Genomic DNA, 20,447 nt, shown 5'->3' with positions numbered 1-20,447 from the left:
ACCCTCAGGCTGGCAAGATCATGGCTCTGATACCACTGAAATGTCCCTTTTCTGATTTTTCATGATATTTCCAACCTCTAATCAGATCTTTAAAATCAAACAGCTAATATCCCAAAGATCCACCAAATTCCTTAAGAAACCCCAAATCGGGTATGCCAGAAATTGTGCCAAAAGCTTCACAGCTTCACCAATCATTAATAAATCTGAAAGTGAAAATTTTTACAGAACTTTCAGCAGCATAACAGCCTACAAATTGACATTTCCAGATCCGTATAGCCTTTACACAACAGCTCGAAAATGTAGGACCAAAACTATGCTCATCGGGCTCCCGAAATAGCACAAAATATGCCCGGAAACACCACAAAAACACTAATAATCTATCTCAGAAGTTTAATCACGTCCCAATATATATATTCAGCTCTATTTTAACATTTAAAAGTCTGATATACAGCAGCAACCCAAACTGATATGAAATACTCAACTGTAAATACCAAACTCATACCAAAATACACCCGAAAACTCACAAATCTGCACTTGTTTAGCACAAAGGCAAACTCTGTATAAGCATGCACATGGAATGGCTTCAAACTCCCGTCCTTAGCCTTCCTGGAAACCTGCAAACTCCCGTTCTTGGGTCTCCCTGGAAACCTGCAAACTCCCGTTCTTGGGTCTCCTTCTCCACAGGTTTGGCAGCCTCTGAAGAATAACAAAGAATGAGCAAAAATCAAGTTCTGGAATGTGCCCAAAATGCCTCCAAACCCCTTAAAAGAGGGCATAACTGTAACTCACGTCCAAGAGAGGTTAATGAAACTTATTTTAATAATAATTTTCATTTATTAGTCCAACGGTTTCCAAAGATTAACCCCCTTTTTCCGAAACTTCACTTTCTTGGGCCCGCCTGCCTTAGCAAAGATTTTCTTTTTTAATTATTTGAAAAGGGGACATGACAACCAGTTAGAGGCTATTGGCACCAAGATGGAGGAAGAAGATATGGTAGTGATCATGCTGAAAGCCTACCTAAATCCTACAAGCACTTCATAGAGACTCAATATCACTTCTACTAGTGTTACCCTAACATTCTTTGATCTCTGCAACAAGCTTTAGTAATAGGATAAATCGAAGCAACAATTTGAAGTTACACTAGCTCCTCTTTTGAACAAGAATAAAGATAACCTTATGTCCACCCCACAGAAAGGGTCCGGTAAACTTTTGACTTCTTCTAAGAAGAAGAGCGTTCAGTGTAATTACTATCACCAATTTGGTCACCTGAAGATAGATTACAAGAAACAATTGACAATTGCGCAGTCTTAACAGCAAGAGTCTCAATAGAAAGCCCAAGCTTCTATGCATTCTAATAAGGAGCCTACCTCCTATGCATTCATGGCCACATCCCCATTAAATAATGACACATCCACAACCTTGTACATTGACTCTAGTGCATCTTGGCATTTCACACATCATTAGAATTGGTTCACATAGTTCACGCCTTTCTCTCATTCAATTTTTTTTTTCTGAGGAGGGGAGTATACAGTTGTCAGTAAAGGAAATATACAGATATCACTTTGAGGGAGGGATTTGACATTTCTCAATGTGTACTTCATTACAAGCATGAAGCTTAATCTACTATCAGCCAATCGAATTATGCTTAATTCTCCTTAGTTGGATGTTGTTTTCAATTCGCACAAGTGTAATATTTCTTGACAAGGCTGAAATGAAGAGGAAATTTTCAACATCCTTCTAGTTTGAGACTTCATTTAGATTTGATTCATGACGTTTTGATTGAGATAATTGTTATATCTAAAGCACTTGATGTGAGAAAGATACTTCTTCCTATTTGAATCAAGACCAGAATCAAACCTTTGATGATCTCTTTTTCTCTTGAAATTATTCTTTTCCCATTAGCCTTCTTTCTTTTTGCTAGATTGTGTGGCAAGCATGAATGCTAATGATATTCCTATGGAGGAGTATTGTAGATATGTTACTATGATGATATGTTACATTCATGACTAAATTTGTCATTGATGTCAAAATAGCAATTTTCTGTGGTATCTGATAGAAGAACAACAGAAAGATCAAGTTGGTACAGACCGCTAGTTGAGTATTCTAACTATCCGAGGTTATGGGAGATACTTCTTAGTATCTAGTGTAAGCAGTTAACGTCAGAAAAAGAAATGATAAGTCTAGAAGAAGTTATGTAAGTTTTGGTGATGTTTGTTCTGGGATAGAGTTTACAGAGGCATGTTCTGGTAAACTTGTTATATCTCTTAGCAGAGTTGTTATTCTAAGAATCGAGGTTGAGGATTTGAAGAAGACATGTTGGTGATGAAGTGGCTAAGATCACTTATCATAATATTTCGTGTACGGAAAGATATTCAAGTTGCAAGGCGAAAGATTAATGTTATCGCTAAGTGTAACATGTTCCTAATGTGGTCCTATAATGATTAATTGAGAAGGTCTAACACCCGACTCAAGGAATTGTTTTATGGACTCGATATAAAGGAAGGACATTTTCCTTTATCATATGACATGGTTGATGATTGATAAAAGCAACAGTAAGAGCGGAATGCGAAGTTGAGCAGAGCAGTGTGAAAGTGAAGGAAACTTCATTGCCGAGGTTTTGCTGAGTGATCTGAGGTTTGATATTTGGATTCAAGGTTTGTGATCTGGTCTACAAGGTTTGACAGTGATTGGTTCGGTTGACAAAACAAAGGAAAGAAGAAAATAACTAGTAAACTGCATGTTTGAGTAATGAGCACTTCTTGTAGTTGAAATTGCATGTTTGGGCAATGGGCTCTTCTTGCATACATTGTACTACAACTCCTAACAGAGTTGGCACAGCTCCTAACAAGAATTCAAAGTCTCCTAACAAGGTCCATCCTCTAACAAGGAATATTTATGCTAGTACATCATCTTATGGGCATCATTCCACCGAGGTTTTCCCTCTGATCAAAGGTTTCCCTAATCAACATATCTGGTGTAATTGTCTATGTGCATCTTATTATGGTTGTTGTTTACTTTAGTTGAATAGTTAAGTTAGTTTAAAGAAGATAAATGTTTTAATTGTTAGATAACTAATTCACCCTCCCCCAATTATCTTGGTGGACTATTGTTTCTAACAATTGGTATTAGAGCATCAAGTCCCTAAAAATAAAGTTTAACAACTTTGAGAGATCCATGGTGAGCATGTTCAAGAAAGATAGTCTGACGTTCGATGGAACAAAATATGACAGCTGAAAGGAAAAGATGAAGACACATCTATTGTGTATGGGTTCGAGATATTGGATCTTGACAAAAACTGAAAAGACAATCATTGCTGAAAAGGATTTGGAAAATTGTACTGAGGCAGAAAGAAATCTTTTTATGTGCGACAGCCAAAGAAGCACTATTCACTACACTTCCTGAAATTGAGTACAATCAGGTAAAATCACTTGCTACTTCACATTTGATTTGGAAAGCTTTGGATAATAGTTTTGAAGGTGATGCACATTCTAAGAAGTTGAGGCTACAAAGTTGGATTTGTTCATTTCAAGATGCTAAAATGATGGAAGATGAATTTGCAAGAACATATATAGGCAGGATATCAGAAATTATTGTAGGTATTAAATCTCAAGGAAGAACCAAAGAGGATGATGAGGTTATATGGAATTACTATTGAGGACTCTAACACCAGCATTTAAGTCAACAATTCAGATGATACAATTGTTGATATCTTGTACCAAAGATTTCACAAAGGAGTCATTGCTTGGAAGACTTGAAGTAGTTAAGAATGAGCTTAGACAATCCAGAGAATTGACCAAAACAGAGATAGCTTTCAGTGCCTTGAATATTCGACCTAATTTATCAAGGAGCACAAGTGCTAGAGGAGATTTTGCTAGCAGCAGCAAATTTGAGGAGGACAGAAAGATTGAAGAAAGAGTAGCCCTTCTGATAAAAAGAGAAAAAGGAGGTAAGAAAATCTTTAAATGTTGGACTTGTGGTGAATATGGTCATTATGCATCTAAGTGTCCTAAAAGAGAGGAAAAGTATAAGGGAAATTACAAACCTAGAAGAGATAGAGAGTGCTTGTATGCAAATGAAGAAAATGATTCTGATGAACAAGCAGTGAGTGCTAGTGATGATGAAATAGGATTTGTGGCAATTAAAGAAGAAAGACCAGAAAGAGTAGCTTTGGTGTCACAGGCAAAGAAGAAATTTGATTGGATAATTGACAGTAGTTGTTCACATCATATGACTAGTGATATGAAAAAGTTTATTGACTTCAAAAATCAGGATGGAGGCATTGTCAGAGTTGGAAACAATGCAGCATGCCAAGTTAAAGGTATTGGATCAATAACTAAGACTAACACTGAGGATGTATATTTTGTTGCTGGTTTAAAGCACAATCTTTTGAATGTTGAACAACTAGTGGACAAAGGTTAGTAGTTGCAGTTCACAGAGAAGACATGCATGATCAGAGACAAAGATGGAAAAGTAATTGGAACAAGAACTAGATCTAGAGGTAATGTATTTCAGTTGAATCCTACTAAAAAGACATGTTTAGTTGCAAAGGTAGATGACAGTTGGTTATGGCATAAGAGATTGTCTTATAAACTTAGACAGTATTGTGAAGACTAGTAGTATCAGTTAGAGATTTGCCAAAGATTGTAAAGCCTACTAACACAATTTATAAGGACTTTGTTTTGGCAAAGCATAACAGAACTTCTTTTCCCAGCAAGAAGTTTACTACTACAACGAAGTTGGAGATTGTACACAGAGCTCAGAGGTCCTACAAAGACTAAAGGATTCTATGGTGAAAGATATTTTATGATTCTAGTTGATGACTTTTCTAAAATGATGTGGGTTACATTTCTTAAAGAGAAATCTAAGGCATTTGATAGGTTTAAGATTTTCAAGAATAGAGTTGAGATTGAATCTGGTATGAAGATTAAATGTTTAAGATCAGCTAGAGGAGAAGAATTTACTTCAAATGAGTTTAACATGTTTTGTCAAGAAAATGGAATCAAAAGGCAGTTATCAGCTCCAAGAACCCCTAAACAGAATGGAATTTCAGTTGCAGAAGCTGCAAGAGCTATGTTAGCTGAGAATGATGTATCCAAGATGTTTTAGAGAGAAGCTGTGAATACAGCAATCTACACTATGAACAGAATGCAAGTCAGGAAAGAGACAAACAAGACCCCTTATGAACTATGATTTGGTCATTCACCTACAGTTAAGTATTTCAGAATTTTTGGGAGTAAGTGTTATATCAAAAGAGATGATGATATTGGTAAGTTTGATGCTAGAAGTGATGAAGGTATGTTTCTTGGTTATTCATTGAAAAGCAAAGCTTATAGATGTTATATTCAGAGAACTAAGACTATTATGGAAAGTGCAAGTGTAAGAATTGATGAGAAATTCAGGATACAAAAAAGAATAGTTGATTACAATTAAGATGATGATGTTGTTACTAAACCAAGGAATTATGAGGTATTTCTTGAGACTAAAAATGATTTGTAGAATGAAGGAGAGCCAAGACAGGAACAAAGCTCGGAACCTTCAGTAGAGCCAAGAGTTAAGATAGCAACTCCTACTTCAGGAAAGAATATGATAAAGAATCACCCATCCGAGCAGATCATCAGGAGCAAAGATAAAGGTGTGATGATAAAAAGCAGAATCAATGAAGAACTATGTTTGATATCTCAAGTTGAACCTAAGAATGCAAATGAAGCATGTAAAGATGATAATTGGAAACAAGCTATGAAAGAGGAATTGGATCAGATAGTAAAGAATGAGACATGGGAATTGGTCCGTAGACCAGCAGACAAGAATGTGAAAGGAACTAAATGGGTATTCAAAAACATGATGAATGAACAAGGCGAAGTTGTAAGGAACAAAGAAGATTGGTATGTAAAGGTTATTCACAACAAGAAGGAATAGATTATGAGGAGACCTATGCTCCAGGGGCTAGAATAGAAGCAGTAAGATTATTCTTAGCCTATGCAGCAGAGAAGAAATTCAAAGTGTATCAAATGGATGTCGAGTCAGCATTTCTGAATGGAGAACTTGAAGAAGAAGTGTACATTGAGCAGCCTGAAAGTTGTCCTTTGACAGATGACAAGGACATAGCATGCAGATTGAAGAAAGCATTGTATGGCTTGACTCAAGCACCCAGAACCTAGTATGTAAGGTTGGACAAGCATTTGACAAAGCTTGGATATCGCAAAAGTATGGCAGACAGTAATCTATATTGGAAAGAAATTGATGATGGTTTGATGATTTTGGTAATATTTGTTGATGATATCATATTTGGAGGAAATGATGAACAAAGTGAGAAGTTTGCAGAAGAGATGAAGAAAGAATTTGAAATGAGTATGACAAGAGAAATGAAATACTTTCTAGGATTACAAATTGCACAGAATAAAGGAGTATTTATTTCTCAAACTAAGTACTTAAAGGATTTATTGAAAAGGTTTGGTTTGGAAACATGTAACCTCATTGGAACACCTATGGTAACTGGACACAAGTTATCTACAAAAGATGAGACACCTACATTTGAGTAGAAGTACAAATCTATGATTGGAGGATTGCAATATCCGACTCACACAAGGCCGAATACAGCAAATACAGTTGGAATTGTTGCAAAATTCCAAGTTGATCCCAGAGAAGCACATTATGCAGCAATTACAAGAATATTTAGATATCTGAAAGGAACATCTAAGTTCGGATTGTGGTATGACAAATTTAATGATTTTACTCGAAGTGCTTATACTGATGCAAATTAGGCAGGCAGTATGGATGACAGAAAGAGCACCAATGGTGAAGCCTTCTTTCTTGGAGGAAGATTGGTTTCTTGGTTAAGCAAGAAGCAAGATTGCACATCATAAAGTACAGCGGAAGCAGAGTATGTTGCAACAACAAACAATTGCAATCAAGTTGTTTAAATGAAGCAGATGTTGAAGGATCTAAGGATAGAAATCAATGAACTTGTTGTCATATATTGTGACAACACAAGCACGATAAATATGTCTAAGAATCCAATGTTGCATTCAAGGACTAAGAACATTTCTATTAAGTATCACATGTTGAGAGAAAAAGTTACAGAAAAGGAAATTAGATTGGAGTATGTGAGCACTAAAGAGCAAACTGCAAATATATTCACTAAGCCTCATCCTAAAGAGACTTTTGAGTATTTGCGAACTATGCTTGGGGTTATGCCCCTTCCTATATCAGAGAAGAAGATGCAAAAGTGCATCAGTTCAATGTAACAGAGCACCATTGTTGTCTGGACTGAATGCTGATGCTTCCTGTATGGGGGAGTATCTATGATGGACAGAGTCATCTAGGACTCTTGTTGAATATTGTTTTGAACAGTGTCTTTTGACACTTGAGCTAAGCAAGAATCAGTTGTTGCAGAGTTTGATGTAGAAAAGTTGGTTGCCAAAACCTTTGACATTGAGGTCAATGGGGGAGATGTTCGACATGAAAAATAGCATGTACAGCATGACAGTTGGAGAAGTTCGAAGCATGGAAAAACAGCATGTACAACATGACAGTTGGAGAAGTTCGGCATGAGCGCAATAAGTTCGGAAGAAGCACAGAATGGAATGACAGTTTGACAGAAAGCACATTGAGGTATATCAATGGGGGAGAATGATTGATGAAGAGGATTTGAAAAGAAAGATGAACAGTCTTTTGTTGGTACTCTTGGAACTAGATGTTTTTCATCTATGTTGTCATCAATGCCAAAGGGGGAGACTGTTGCAAGCATGAATGCTGATGATATTCCTATAAGGGAGTATGGTAGATATGTTACTATAATGATATGTTACATTCATGACTGAATTTGTCATTGATGTCAACATAGTAGTTTTATGTGGTATCTAACAGAAGAACAACGGAAAGATCAGGTTGGTACGAAAGCCTAATTGAGTATTCTAACTATCTGAGGTTATGGGAGATACTTCTAAGTATCTAGTGTATGCAGTTAACGTCGGAAGAAGAAATGATAAGTCTGGAAGAAGTTATGTAAGTTTTGGTGATGTCAGTTCTAAGATAGAGTTTATTGAGGCATGTTCGGGTAAACTTGTTATATCTCTTAGCAGAGTTGTTATTTTGATAATCGAGGTTGAGGATTTGAAGAAGACATGTTAGTGATGACATCACTAAGATCGCTCATCATAATATTTTGTGTATGGAAAGATATTCAAGTTGCAAGGCGAAAGATTAATATTATTGCCAAGTGTAACGTGTTCCTAATGTGGTCCTATAATGATTAATTGAGAAGGTCTAACAGCCAACTCAGGGAATTGTTTTATGGACTTGGTATAAAGGAAGGACATTTTCCTTTATCATATGACATGGTTGATGACTGATTAAAGCAGCAGTAAAAGTGGAATGCAAAATTGAGCTGAGCAGTGCGCAAGTGAAGGAAACTTCATTGTCGAGGTTTTGCTAAGTGATCTGAGGTTTGATATTTGGATCCGCGGTTCGTAACTTGGTCTACAAGGTCTGACAGTGATTGGTTCGGTTGACAGAACAAAAGAAGGAAGAAAATAATAGTAAACTGTATGTTTGAGCAGTGAGCTCTTCTTGTAGTTGAAATTGCATGTTTGGGCAGTGGGCTTTTCTTGCATACATTGTACTACAACTCCTTACAAGGTTGGCACAGCTCCTAAGAGGGTTGGAATCCCCTAATAGGGATTCAAAGTCTCCTAATAGGGACTCTATGTACTAAATGTTGTAATAGACTCCTAATAGGGTCCATCCTCTAAGAAGGAATATTTATATTAGTACATCATCTTGTGGGCATCATTCTCACTGGGGTTTTCCCTCTGATCAAAGGTTTTCCTAGTCAACATATCTGATGTAATTGTCTATGTGCATCTTAATATGGTTGATATTTACTTTGGTTGAATGGTTAAGTTTGTTTAAAGAAGATAGATATTTTAATTGTTGGATGACTGATTCACACACACCCCCCCCCCCCCAGTTATAGTTGTCGGTAAAGGAAATGTACGGATATCACTTTGAGGGAGGGATTTGACATTTCTCAATGTGTACTTTGTTACAAGCATGAAGCTTAATCTACTATTGGCCAATCGAATTATACTTAATTCTCCTCAATTGGATATTGTTTTCAATTCGCACAAGTGTAATATTTATTGACAAGGCTGAAATGAAGAGGAAATTTTCAGCGTCCTTCTGGTTTGAGACTTCATTTAGATTTGCTTCTTGATGTTTTGACTGAGATAAACAGCTCCTTGTATAGTGAGCATAATTGTTATATCTAAAGCACTTGATGTGAGAAAGATACTTCTTCCTATTTGAATCAAGACCAGAATCAAACCTTTGATCTCTTTTTCTCTTGAAATTATTCTTTTCCATTAGCTTTCTTTCTTCTTGCTAGACTGGGCAGCAAGAACAAGGTTGTCTTCTCCATGAGAGCTTTTGATAACACCTCTTGCGATCAATCTTGATTCTTCTTGAAAGCAATCAGCCTTCAAAAGATCAAACTTAGGGAGTTTTGACCTTGCACTTAACCCTTGTAGGTAGGATTTCCAGGATGTTGGAAGACCATTGAGGGCTAACATGATTAGGTCTTTGTCATCAACAACATTTTTAATAGATGAGTTGATCTCTCAAATTGGGAATTCTCATGTAGTATGGCTATGACAGTCTTCCTTTTTACATCTTACTGTAACGAAGTTGTTGCTTCAAGGCTAGGGCACGGCTGCTGTTGTTGATTTCATACATCTCCTCCACGGCTCTAAACATTTGGCTTACAGCCTTCAACTTAGAGATGATTGGTAGAATGTGATCCTTCACAAAATCAATCAAAATCTTCGGAGCTTGGAAATCTTTATTCTTCCATTAAATCTTTTCATCTTCATCTTCATCTTCAGGCTCGATGGATTTTCTATTCAGAAAATCTGCAAGCTTGCATCCATTCAATTCTATCATAATTTGGAATCTTCGTGAGATGAAGATGGAAGCACCATCCAATCTATCGTCAACCCTGAGACTCTGCACCATCTTGAATGGAGTAGAAAAAATGAAAATAGGAATGGACAACTACTATCAATCTGATTACTCCTAATTTGAACCAAGCTCTGATACTATGTTAATTTTAGCAATCAGACTGAAAGTAAATAGAATGAACAAAGGATGCAACACATAACACAGTATAATAGTGTTACCCTGGGAAAACTTCCCTTTTGGAGGTGAAAAACCCAGCAATAATTCTTAGACTATATTGATCAAATGGTAGAAATCATGTTACAACTGTTTCAATGAATAAGGCAGCAGAATGACAGTAATTTATCTGCAATTTATAGATCATATATAGATCTGAGTTGCTGTGGAAAACATCTCTTACTTACCATATACAGATCATATATAGATCTGAGTTGCTGTGGAAAATATCTCTTACTTACCATATACAGATCTGTTAAGCTAACAGCTGTCTTCAATTTAATCTGCTGCTCTTGATCTGAGATTGATCTGCTGCTACCTGAATATAAATCTCCTCTGCTGCTCCTTTACAAGTCACTTGAATTGGCAATCGAATGAAAACTTTGATCTCCAATATATATGTGCCTTAAACATCCAAGACGCACATCTCTTGGTTGGTCGAGTGGGCATAGTTAACCAATTAGGTTAAATTTATTTTATTTAAACTCTTGGGGCTGCCACATATGGGAGCTAACCCAGCCATGACTGCAGCTAACAAAACAGCTCTAGGTCAGCCAAAGAAGGGATCCGGCCTAGCTACAAAATCAACAATAAATGGTAATGTGGGGAAGTTAGATATAATCCAATCATTCTTAATGATAATAACAGTACCGATAGGCATGTTCCCACTTCGATGTGCACTCCAAATACCTATGATAGGAACAACGCAGGAACAACAGCGGTCAGTGTCTATGACAATAAAAATAATCTTTAGTTGTATCAGTCCCTTTGTTTAATGTAGCCTTTGTCTGGTTTGCTGTTGCATTTGTTGTGTCAGTTTGTCTTTGACTCTTTGTGATCGTGGCTTTTAGTTATCAATAAAAATATTAAACTTGTCATGAATTCCAAAACAAAACATAAAAGCAAAACAGAAAGTGAAATTCACCCATTTTCTCATTAACCTAAGTAGACATTCTAACTTTCAGTCCTCATTAACAAATTGTATACCTTCTTGCAGATTAAGTAAACTATGTGCATTTTCCAATAACCTAAATTGAATGTGAGTATTTTCTAGTGATTAGAGTAAATTTCGTGTACTTTATAGCAAAACTAAGTGGAATTGATAATCTACTTAGTACTTGTAGATTGGTGGTGTTGATCCACACTCCACAATTTCTTGTTATAAAACAGCGAGTCCTAGGTAAAATTTAAACACGTTTTCATAGTTTAAGTGGACTACATCTACTTTCTCCAGTAACTAAGTGAAACTTATGCACTTCATGTAAAACTAGATAGAAATGCTGCACTTTATTATAAATTAAAAGAAAATAGTACGCCTTTTGTGAAAAACTGAGTCTTTTTTGGTAAACTATGTACAATTTAAAGAATTGCAACTATGTTCTTGTAGATTAGAGTAATTTTTATCCACACTACAGAAAAAATAAATGGTAGATTAGCACATACCCTGGGCCAATTCCTTCGAAAATCCATGGAAAGCGCGCGACTTTTCTGTCCAACGCCAAGCTCACGATCGATTTTTTTGAGCTCCTGCCTGAACAAGTCCGCCGCTTCCTCTATGCGATCAGAAATCCTGAATTCGCGATTCCACCTCTGCAGGGTTCTCCGGGTCTCGTAGGCAAAATCCCCTAGTCTTTCATTGGCGGCGTCCGCAGCCCGCCGAAACCGCCGCTTAAGATCACGCTCATTCTGAAAGTCCTCAACGCGCTCCTTGGCAGCGTCCGCCATGGATTTGGCAGCGTCGGAGACGCTTTTAGCGGCTTCCGCGGCCTTTCTGCGGGCTTCCTCCGTGAGCCGAGAAGCGGACTCATTGAAATCACTGCGACTGGCGGCATGCGCCCTTACTCTGCTCTTGTGCGACGATAATGAATTTATATACAGGGGATTGAAATCTGGAGTTCGAGGAAAACTCAGAATTCTAGTCTGCAGATGGAAATGATCGCCATGAATAAGATTTGAGGTCGGTCGATGTGAATTTATTGGCAGACCCGCTCGTGGAGCGGCCTGTACAGCCATCGAACTGGTTGGTATCTAAGATTTTTTTAAGGGTTTCTGATCAATTTCCCGCAACGCGAATCGTTAGAAAGAGTAAATACTTTTTGTGTTTTTCTCAAAGCTATTTTGCTTTTCTGATGTTTTGTCATAATGTGAACTGATGAAATCGGTTTTATTTCAGACTCTTCGATTGTATATCTGAGTATGCAGTTTGAAGTCTATAGTTTGCCACGTGGTGGAGCCATGCCAAATGATTTTATAGCAATTCTCTTTACAACCCAAAAAAAAAAAATTGCTTACATTAGAGAATGTTCTAGTATTAAATTTGAAACAAAATAGTTTCTTGCTATTTATTAGTTCCTTCCATGTACGAAACTATATAATTTATTAAGTGAAAATTAAATATAATTTTTTATTTAAATGAGTGATCAAATTTAAGAATTTATAGGACTCGTTTATTCATTAAAAGTTCTAAAATTCTCACTCATTTCAAAATTTAAAATAGTACCATTTTTCTACAACGCCATTGGTTCCAATTATTTTAGGTAAGGAGATACATAAAGATTTTTCAAGAGTTTAATTAGCAAAAACAATATGATAGTGTATTATGGATTAACACAAGTCATTTTCGAGAATCTGGAGTTCTGCTTCCAGGACCCAAATCCTTCCTATTTATGGCAGCCAGCGACAACACAAGTATCTTTAGCCTACAACAAGTATGTTTGAATCAGAATATCTACTACCACTTGCACCAAAAGAGTTGCAATGATACATCAATAGCCATTTATAATTTATTTGATATTTTAATAGTGGAAAATTTTGAAGAAGAACAATAAAAATAAAATTGAAAAATGACAATATAAAATTTAATTTTAAATTATCAACTTGCCTCCTCTTATGGAACAATATGTGTATTCTCCTTCAAAACAATAGCTTGAGTTATCACATATTGGGCAACTCTAAGGGGTCACTTAAAAATGCTAATAACATCATGGGGTATTTCTAAATTTGCCATAATTTGAATTTATAAGTTACCATGAGTTAATAAGTACAAGGCAACAATTATAATAGATAGATAAATAAATTTTTAACATCCACAAGGCTAAGAATAGCCTATGGGACAACCTTCCAACTAAACCAACTTTAATGATTTAGATCTTTTTTTGTGCAAGTTGATGATGAGTTTCCTATGTATGAATAAAGGGTTGTGATTTGGTATAAGATCTTGCATTGTTGTTGCTTTGTTGTTGTGCTTCCACTGTGTGGTTATTTGCAGGGATCTTGTTTACCTCCAATAGGGATACCCTCGGATTCTTGTTGCATTAGGAATTTGTGTTGTATACTGATCATAAAGCTTTACAGTATTTGGAAAGTCAACATAAGTTGAATTAGAGACATATGGAGTGGGTTGAATACTTGCAAAGTTTCACATTTGTGATCAAGCATAAGAGTGGAGTCACTAATTGAGTTGTTAATGCATTGAGCAGAAGACGTTCTTTGTTGACCAAGATAAAGGTTGATGTTCTTGGTTTTGATGAAATGAAGGAATTGTATGATACTGAGCCTGATTTTTCAGAGGCGTAAAGAGAGTGCAAAGCACCAAATCTATCAAATTAAATGAGAAAGTTTGATGAGTATTTCATTCAAGAAGGTAAGTTGTTCAAAGGAATTCAATTGTGTATACTGATAAGTTACATGAGAGTTAATTTGATTAAGGAAAGGCATTGTGGTGGTTTGGTTAGACATTTTGGACTTGATAAGACATTGAGTTTTCTTAAGGATAAGTATTATTGGCCACATATGTATAACGATGTTCAAAAGTTTGTAAGGAGTTGTGGAATTTGTCAAGTTGCAAAAGGAGTAAGTCAGAATATTGAATTGTATAAACCTATTTCTGTTCTTGAGAAACCTTGGAGTGACATCAGTATGGATTTTTTTCTTGGATTACCTAAGACAGCAAGAGGGTATCATTCCATATTTTTTGTTGTGGATGGATTTTCTAAGATGGCACATTTCATATCATGTAATAAGACATCAAATGTTGTGCATGTTGTTGAGATTTTCTTCAAAGAGATTGTTAGATTGCATGGATTACCAAAAAGTATTATTTCTGGTGGAGACAGTAAGTTTGTTGGTTACTTTTGGAGGACTTTGTGGAAGAATATGGGTATTGAGTTGAGATTTAATTCCACATTTCATCCACAAACAAATGGATAGAAAAAGGTCGTGAATGGGAGTTTGGGTAGTTTGTTGAGATGTTTAGTTGGAGATAAGTCGGGTAATTAGGATATGATATTGGCACAAGCTAAGTTTGCATGTAATAATTCTATGAATAGGAGTACAAGAAAAACACCTTTTGAGATTGTTACTGGAATGTAGCATAGAGGTGTATCAAATTTGAGAGATTTTTTTGGTGAAGAGAAGTGTTCAAGGGGAAGAATTCACTGGTTTTATGAAGTCTTTGCATGATGAAGTGAAGTTGAAGTTAGAACAAAGTAATCAGAAGTATAAGGAGAATGTTGATAAGTCTAGAAGACATCATATTTTTGAAGTTGATGATGAGGTGATGGCTCATTTGAAGAAAGGAAAATATCCTATTAGAACATATAGTAAGCTGAAAATGAAGAAGTTTAGACCTAATTGTAAGAACTTGAGGAAGTTTGACAGTGGTAATGCTTATAAAGTTGAGTTACCTAATGACATGGATATATCTCCTATATTCAATATTGTTGATTTACATAAGTTTCATGAGTTGTATGATGAAGTTTTTGTACTTGATGATTATGCTAAGAAGTAGATTGAAGAGGTTGAATAGATTTTGGATTAGAGAGTTAGTAAAAGAACAAGAGGATTTGATTACTATGAATATTTAGTGAAGTGGAAGATCAGACTAGTTGAAGATGCTACATGGATTTCTCAATCTGAGTTGGATTTTTCTCAAGTTGTGACATCTCAATGATTCAGGAGAATCATTTCTTTCAACTCTGGTTGTATGATGCAAGAGTATCATGGGTTGTCTTTCTATCATTTCCATCTTTGTTCATTTTGTAGGTTAGAGCCGAGTGCTAGTGGTTTCCAAGTTGTTGTTGTTGAGTTGTTCATTGATGGTCGAGTTATTGCAACTAGTGATGACTGAGTTACTATAGCTAGTGATGGTTGAGTTACTGTAGATAGTGATGGCCTAGTTATTGTAGCTTTCTAGGATTGGTTGAGCTATCTAGCATTGGTCGAGCTATCCAGTGTTGGTCAAGTATTCCCTCATGTGTCGAGTGAGCATGATATTTTTCTGATGATCAATTCCTTCTTTGATCGAGTTTGTCTATGATTTATCCTTAGTTTGAGTCAACTTATGTAATTAATTTAGATCATGGATTTAATGTTCAGGTCTTGTCTTAGGATGTGTGCTGACCATTTTAAGGTCAACCTTTCTATTGTGTAATGATCTAGAATCTTTTGTAAGTCATTCTGGTAAGTATAAATAGGGGTATTTGATTTAGGTTAGGAAATGACTTAGAGAGTTCATAGCAGATATTTTTGGAATGGCAAATTTGAAGCTGGATCATGCATTTTGAAGTTGTATTTGTTGGTGCTAACCCAAAAGGTCTTACAATTGGGCATGCATTCTGATAATTTGATGAATCAATAAAGTGTTGTTGTTTCTTCTCTCCTTAGTGATGTTCTTTGTGTTTTTTTCTCCATTGTCTTACTTAGCAAGGTGATTGGATAGTTGGGTGTGCCTCTGGCTCTAGCTTTTTAATCCCTCCTTATGTGACATATTATCACTAAAAAGGAACTACTTGTAGTGATCTATGCACTTAACAAGTTTAGACACCACATAACTGGCTATGAAATATTTGTGCATACAAATCATTGTACCATAAAATATTTGATGAATAAGCCTTCTATTTCCAAAAGATTGGATTGTTGGTTATTACTCATGTAGGAATTTTATTTCAACATAGTAGAAAAGCTAGGGAAAGCTAATGTAGTAGTTGATTTTCTTTCTTGCTCACATGTTCCAAAAGATTCTACAATAATTCATGACAACTTCTTGGATGAACATCTGCTCTCTATATAAGCTCAAAATCCATGATATGTTGATATTGCAAATTATCTCACTATAGGAAGAACGCCAACTTGTTTCTCCCTAAAAGAGAGAAGATTGTCAATCGATAAAAGTTTCAACTTTTCTTGGATTGTTGGGTGTATGTTTTATACAAGACCTAATCAGGTGATGCGTAGATGCACAAGGGAAGATGAAACATATGACATCCTTCAAGCATGTCAAGATGAATGATGTGAAGGACACTTTGTAGGAAAGGGGACAACATTCAAAATAATGACAAAATTTTACTACTGGCCAACTCTACACAAGGATGCAATAAGGTATACTAAAAATTGTGACCTATGCCAAAGAATTGGAAGACCTACCAAATTTGGTAGAATGCCCCTACATTCACACATAATTGTTACATCTTTTGATAAATGGAGAATTGATTGTGTTGGATCCATAGAGCCTTCATCAAATGGTAAGTCATACATTTTAGTTTGCACTGATTATGTTACTAAATGGGTAGAGGCTTTACCTATGAAACATGCTAGGGATAACAATGTTGTAGAGTTTTTGTATGAAGTAATATTCACTAGATTTTGCATCCCTAAGAAAATAGTAATTGATCAAGGTTCCCAGTTTACTTCCAATTCGATAACGTCTCTCATGAATGAGTATACCATTAGGCATGGAAAATCTTCCCCTTATCACCCTCAAGCCAATGGACAAGCATAAATTACCAATAGGGAAATTGAAGCAATTTTGACCAAGATAGTAGCTACCCATAAAAAAGATTGGGCATTTCGTCTATCTGAAGAAATTTAGGCCTATAAGACAACATGGGAAACTAGAACTGATTTCATACCCTTTGAATTGGTCTATGCTAAATCAGTTGTCATGCATATGGAATTTGAGCATAAAACCCTTAGATTAACCCTAGAACCAAACATTGATCTTACAAAGGGACACATAGAATGAGTCCTACACCTGAATAGCCTAGATCAATACTAGAAGTCTACTCTACATAATACTAAGATCATCCAACAAAAATAGAAGAGATGACATGACAAATTCATCAAGGATAATTTTTTTTTTTTGGTGACTGGGCTCTCCTCTATGATTCATGCTATTAGGACACATTAGGAAAGTTTCAAACAAGATGGTTGGGGTCATATGAAATTATATTAGTGTTTGATAATGGTGGTGTCCAGTTATCAATAGTTGATCATGTACGCTTTAAATTATTGGTAAATAATCATCAGCTTAAACTTTATCATAAGCCACAAAGTAAGGAGTTCTTGCAACAATTTGATTTTGAAGAACTCCATAATCCTCCTATAAATGAAGCATCTGGGTCTTCTACATAGAATTCATCAACTATTTGAATCCATTCAAAGACCCATAATAATAACTCCACTTTCTTTGTAAATTATTCCAACTCACTTTCTATCATTTCTATCTACCACCTCATCCTAAATTCAACATTATAGTATGCAACATAATTTTTTTATCAAGATAATTGCAAGGTCAATATCATGTCTTCATACATTTATTTATTTCTTTTAATTTCATGGTTTAGTATTACTTTGTACATAACTATTTTTTATCACATTAGCATGGCTCGAACCATGCTCTATTTTAAATTGGAGGGGGGTGTGCGATACTTTTATTTATTATGCATGTGTTATGATTATTTTTGATGCAACAAGTTCGATCTTTGTGTTATCATTATCATGACATGTCATATTTTGAAAAGGTCTATATCAAGAATTGATTTGACAACTTACACATACAAACTCATCTGAAAGAATGTAATTTATTAAAAGGAAGGACATGTGAGTTAAAGGTTAATTATGATATGTTATACTCTACAAATGACTGCATTTTTAAGAAACCATTTTCTTTGTTTGCACTAGTTGCTTTGAAGAAAATTCAAATACTCTATTTCTACAAAATTCCAAAGCTTGTTTCCCTGCAAATTTGTGGCACTTTTTTTTTGGGTTTTAGCTAAATTGGAAGAGAATTCAAGAAAAATAGAACAACGGTAATGTGGGGAGATTTGATTCGTCATGAACCAGTATTTCATAATATTATTTTGCAACATAATGCCTTCTATCCTAAATTTGAGGATAGAGCATGGTAGCAATACTTCTTAAAGCTTACAACATGGGATGAGGATGTAGCATTTCAATTTTTAAATTCTCTGCACAATGGTATTTTCATAGTGAAGGGACTTATGGTGGAGTGTAGTGAAGGTATAATTGCAAAAAAATTCGGTCCATTGCAAGAAGGGGAAACGTTTGAAGAAGATTTGGACCCAAGATCAACTAGGGCCCAATTTGTCTTGCATACAGATAGGTAGATGGAAATTGATAAAAATAAGGCAATAGAAGATTATCACTCCAAGAACCTTACAACCAGTGTGCCCTTTACATCATGCAATATATCACTTATGAAGTTCAACTTCAATGGTTGCATGGTATATATTTCAATCTTCTTAGTATGATAATTAGCTATTTAATCTCCCATATTTCCTATTCATCCTATTGAAAAATAGAGCAATTGCATTACAAGAAGGTAAGCCCAATTATGTGTCTAATCACTATCTAATTAAGTCGATGGTAAAGAGGGATTTGAGGAAAAATTTGACTATTTCTTGGGATGATTTATTGTTAATGGATGGATAAAAATGTAGGTTAGTAGGGCCTAGAAGTCAGGGGGTAGGGAGAAGAGTTTCTATAGAAATTGGAATTGTAAAAATTGTAGAATGATTCAAACCCTCACCCTCTAGTTCTACCAAAAACCCTAGGCATGTTAAAAAGAAAAAGGTTGAGAAATCCCCATCTATTCTACTTTTGGAAAGGGAAAGGATGATTTTTTTCCTAATGAAAACCTTGTTACCCCTTAGACCGGTGTAAGAACTAGGTCTTCTATAAAGAAAAATGGGGAAGAGGTAGCCCAAGAGTTGGTAGAAGGAAACATAAAACACCCAAGGAACTTAAAAGATTTATAATGTATTAATATCTCTTTGTCACCTCCTACAAAGAGGAAGCAAGTACAAAAAAAACTCCTATAGTATCTGCTAAAGGATAATTGTGAAAGAAGAAAAGGAATAATGTGTCAAAAAAATTGTTTGGGACACCTGTTAGGAGGAGTGAGAAATTGGTAGAAACCTTGTTGGGTGATGCGACGCACTCCCCTGCCCACAGGTGGTTAATTATGTGGTGTTCCATGTTCACTAACAGTCATGGCTTTTGGTGCAATGACAAATGGGCCCCACAAGTGGTATCAGAGCCTGGTTTTGGCTTGGTCATGGGTTCAAATCTCTCTGGTGCCTTCCTGACCCGCGTAAGCACCTGGTATGCGTGTCGAGGGGGAGATTGTTGGGTGATGCGACGCGCTCCCCTGCCCACAGGTGGTTAATTATGTGGTGTTCCATGTTCACTAACAGTCATGGCTTTTGGTGCAACGACAAATGGGCCCTACAAACCCTAGCATGAGTGATATCCCTATTAACTATCTTGTTCAAAATGTTTCTTCTTGTCATGCCCAAAAGTAGGGCAAAAACATACCAACAATTTTTTTTAAAAGATAATAACAATAAAGTCTAACACATACAAATATTGAATTCATTGTAGACAGATACTGACTATGTAATGTTGAGTTCAAGCCTTGAGGAAACATGATAGGGATACTAGTGATTCTAGGGTTCTCAAATGCAACTTCACCTATCGATTAAAATTACCATTGGTTGATGAGGTCTATGCAATATGCAACACATTTTCATATTCCAAGTCTGAAACATACTAGTGCATTCATTAAAATCTCTTACAACAATTTGATATCATGTTAGAGTCATTTGTAAAAATCTTGCTATAGGTTGATATGGTTTGATTGAGATAAAAAAAAAGGAAACATAACATATAGTCGAATAATAGCCAAACTTCTTATTTCATAATAAAATTGGATCTAATAAGATTATTATATAATGGATCAGTTCCATAGAGGTTATCAATTCCTTAAATAAAAAATATAACTTAAATTAATAAGCCTTATCCAACTTCAACTTATAATTAAATATTTCCATTATTCAACCTAGGCAAAATAAATATTACCATAATATAATCGAAAAATTATATCCTACCTTAAGCCCTCATTGAAAACACTTTATCAAGACCAAACTAAAATACAACATGGACAAGAAAAGAAAATAACAATACTAACATTCTAATTA

At 35.5% G+C, this 20,447-nt stretch overlaps 1 protein-coding gene across 1 annotated transcript in view; it reads right to left on the bottom strand.

Annotated features, from left to right (window-relative positions):
* Positions 1-12,308, bottom strand: part of LOC149533645 (replicase polyprotein 1ab protein) — a 65,136-nt gene extending 52,828 nt beyond the window's left edge. The window contains exon 1 of the mRNA XM_089803778.1: positions 11,614-12,308. Within this exon, the coding sequence (XP_089659904.1) occupies positions 11,614-12,183 (570 nt within the window). The 5' untranslated portion in view covers positions 12,184-12,308. The remainder of the gene's footprint in view (positions 1-11,613) is intronic.
* Positions 12,309-20,447: the final 8,139 nt, after the last annotated feature.

This window comes from Cupressus sempervirens, chromosome 10, assembly GCF_028749045.1.
Source record: "Cupressus sempervirens isolate cs-2001-9-10 chromosome 10, ASM2874904v1, whole genome shotgun sequence".
Classification (NCBI taxonomy): Eukaryota; Viridiplantae; Streptophyta; class Pinopsida; order Cupressales; family Cupressaceae; genus Cupressus; species Cupressus sempervirens.
This window is presented reverse-complemented; position numbering and strand designations above follow the sequence as displayed.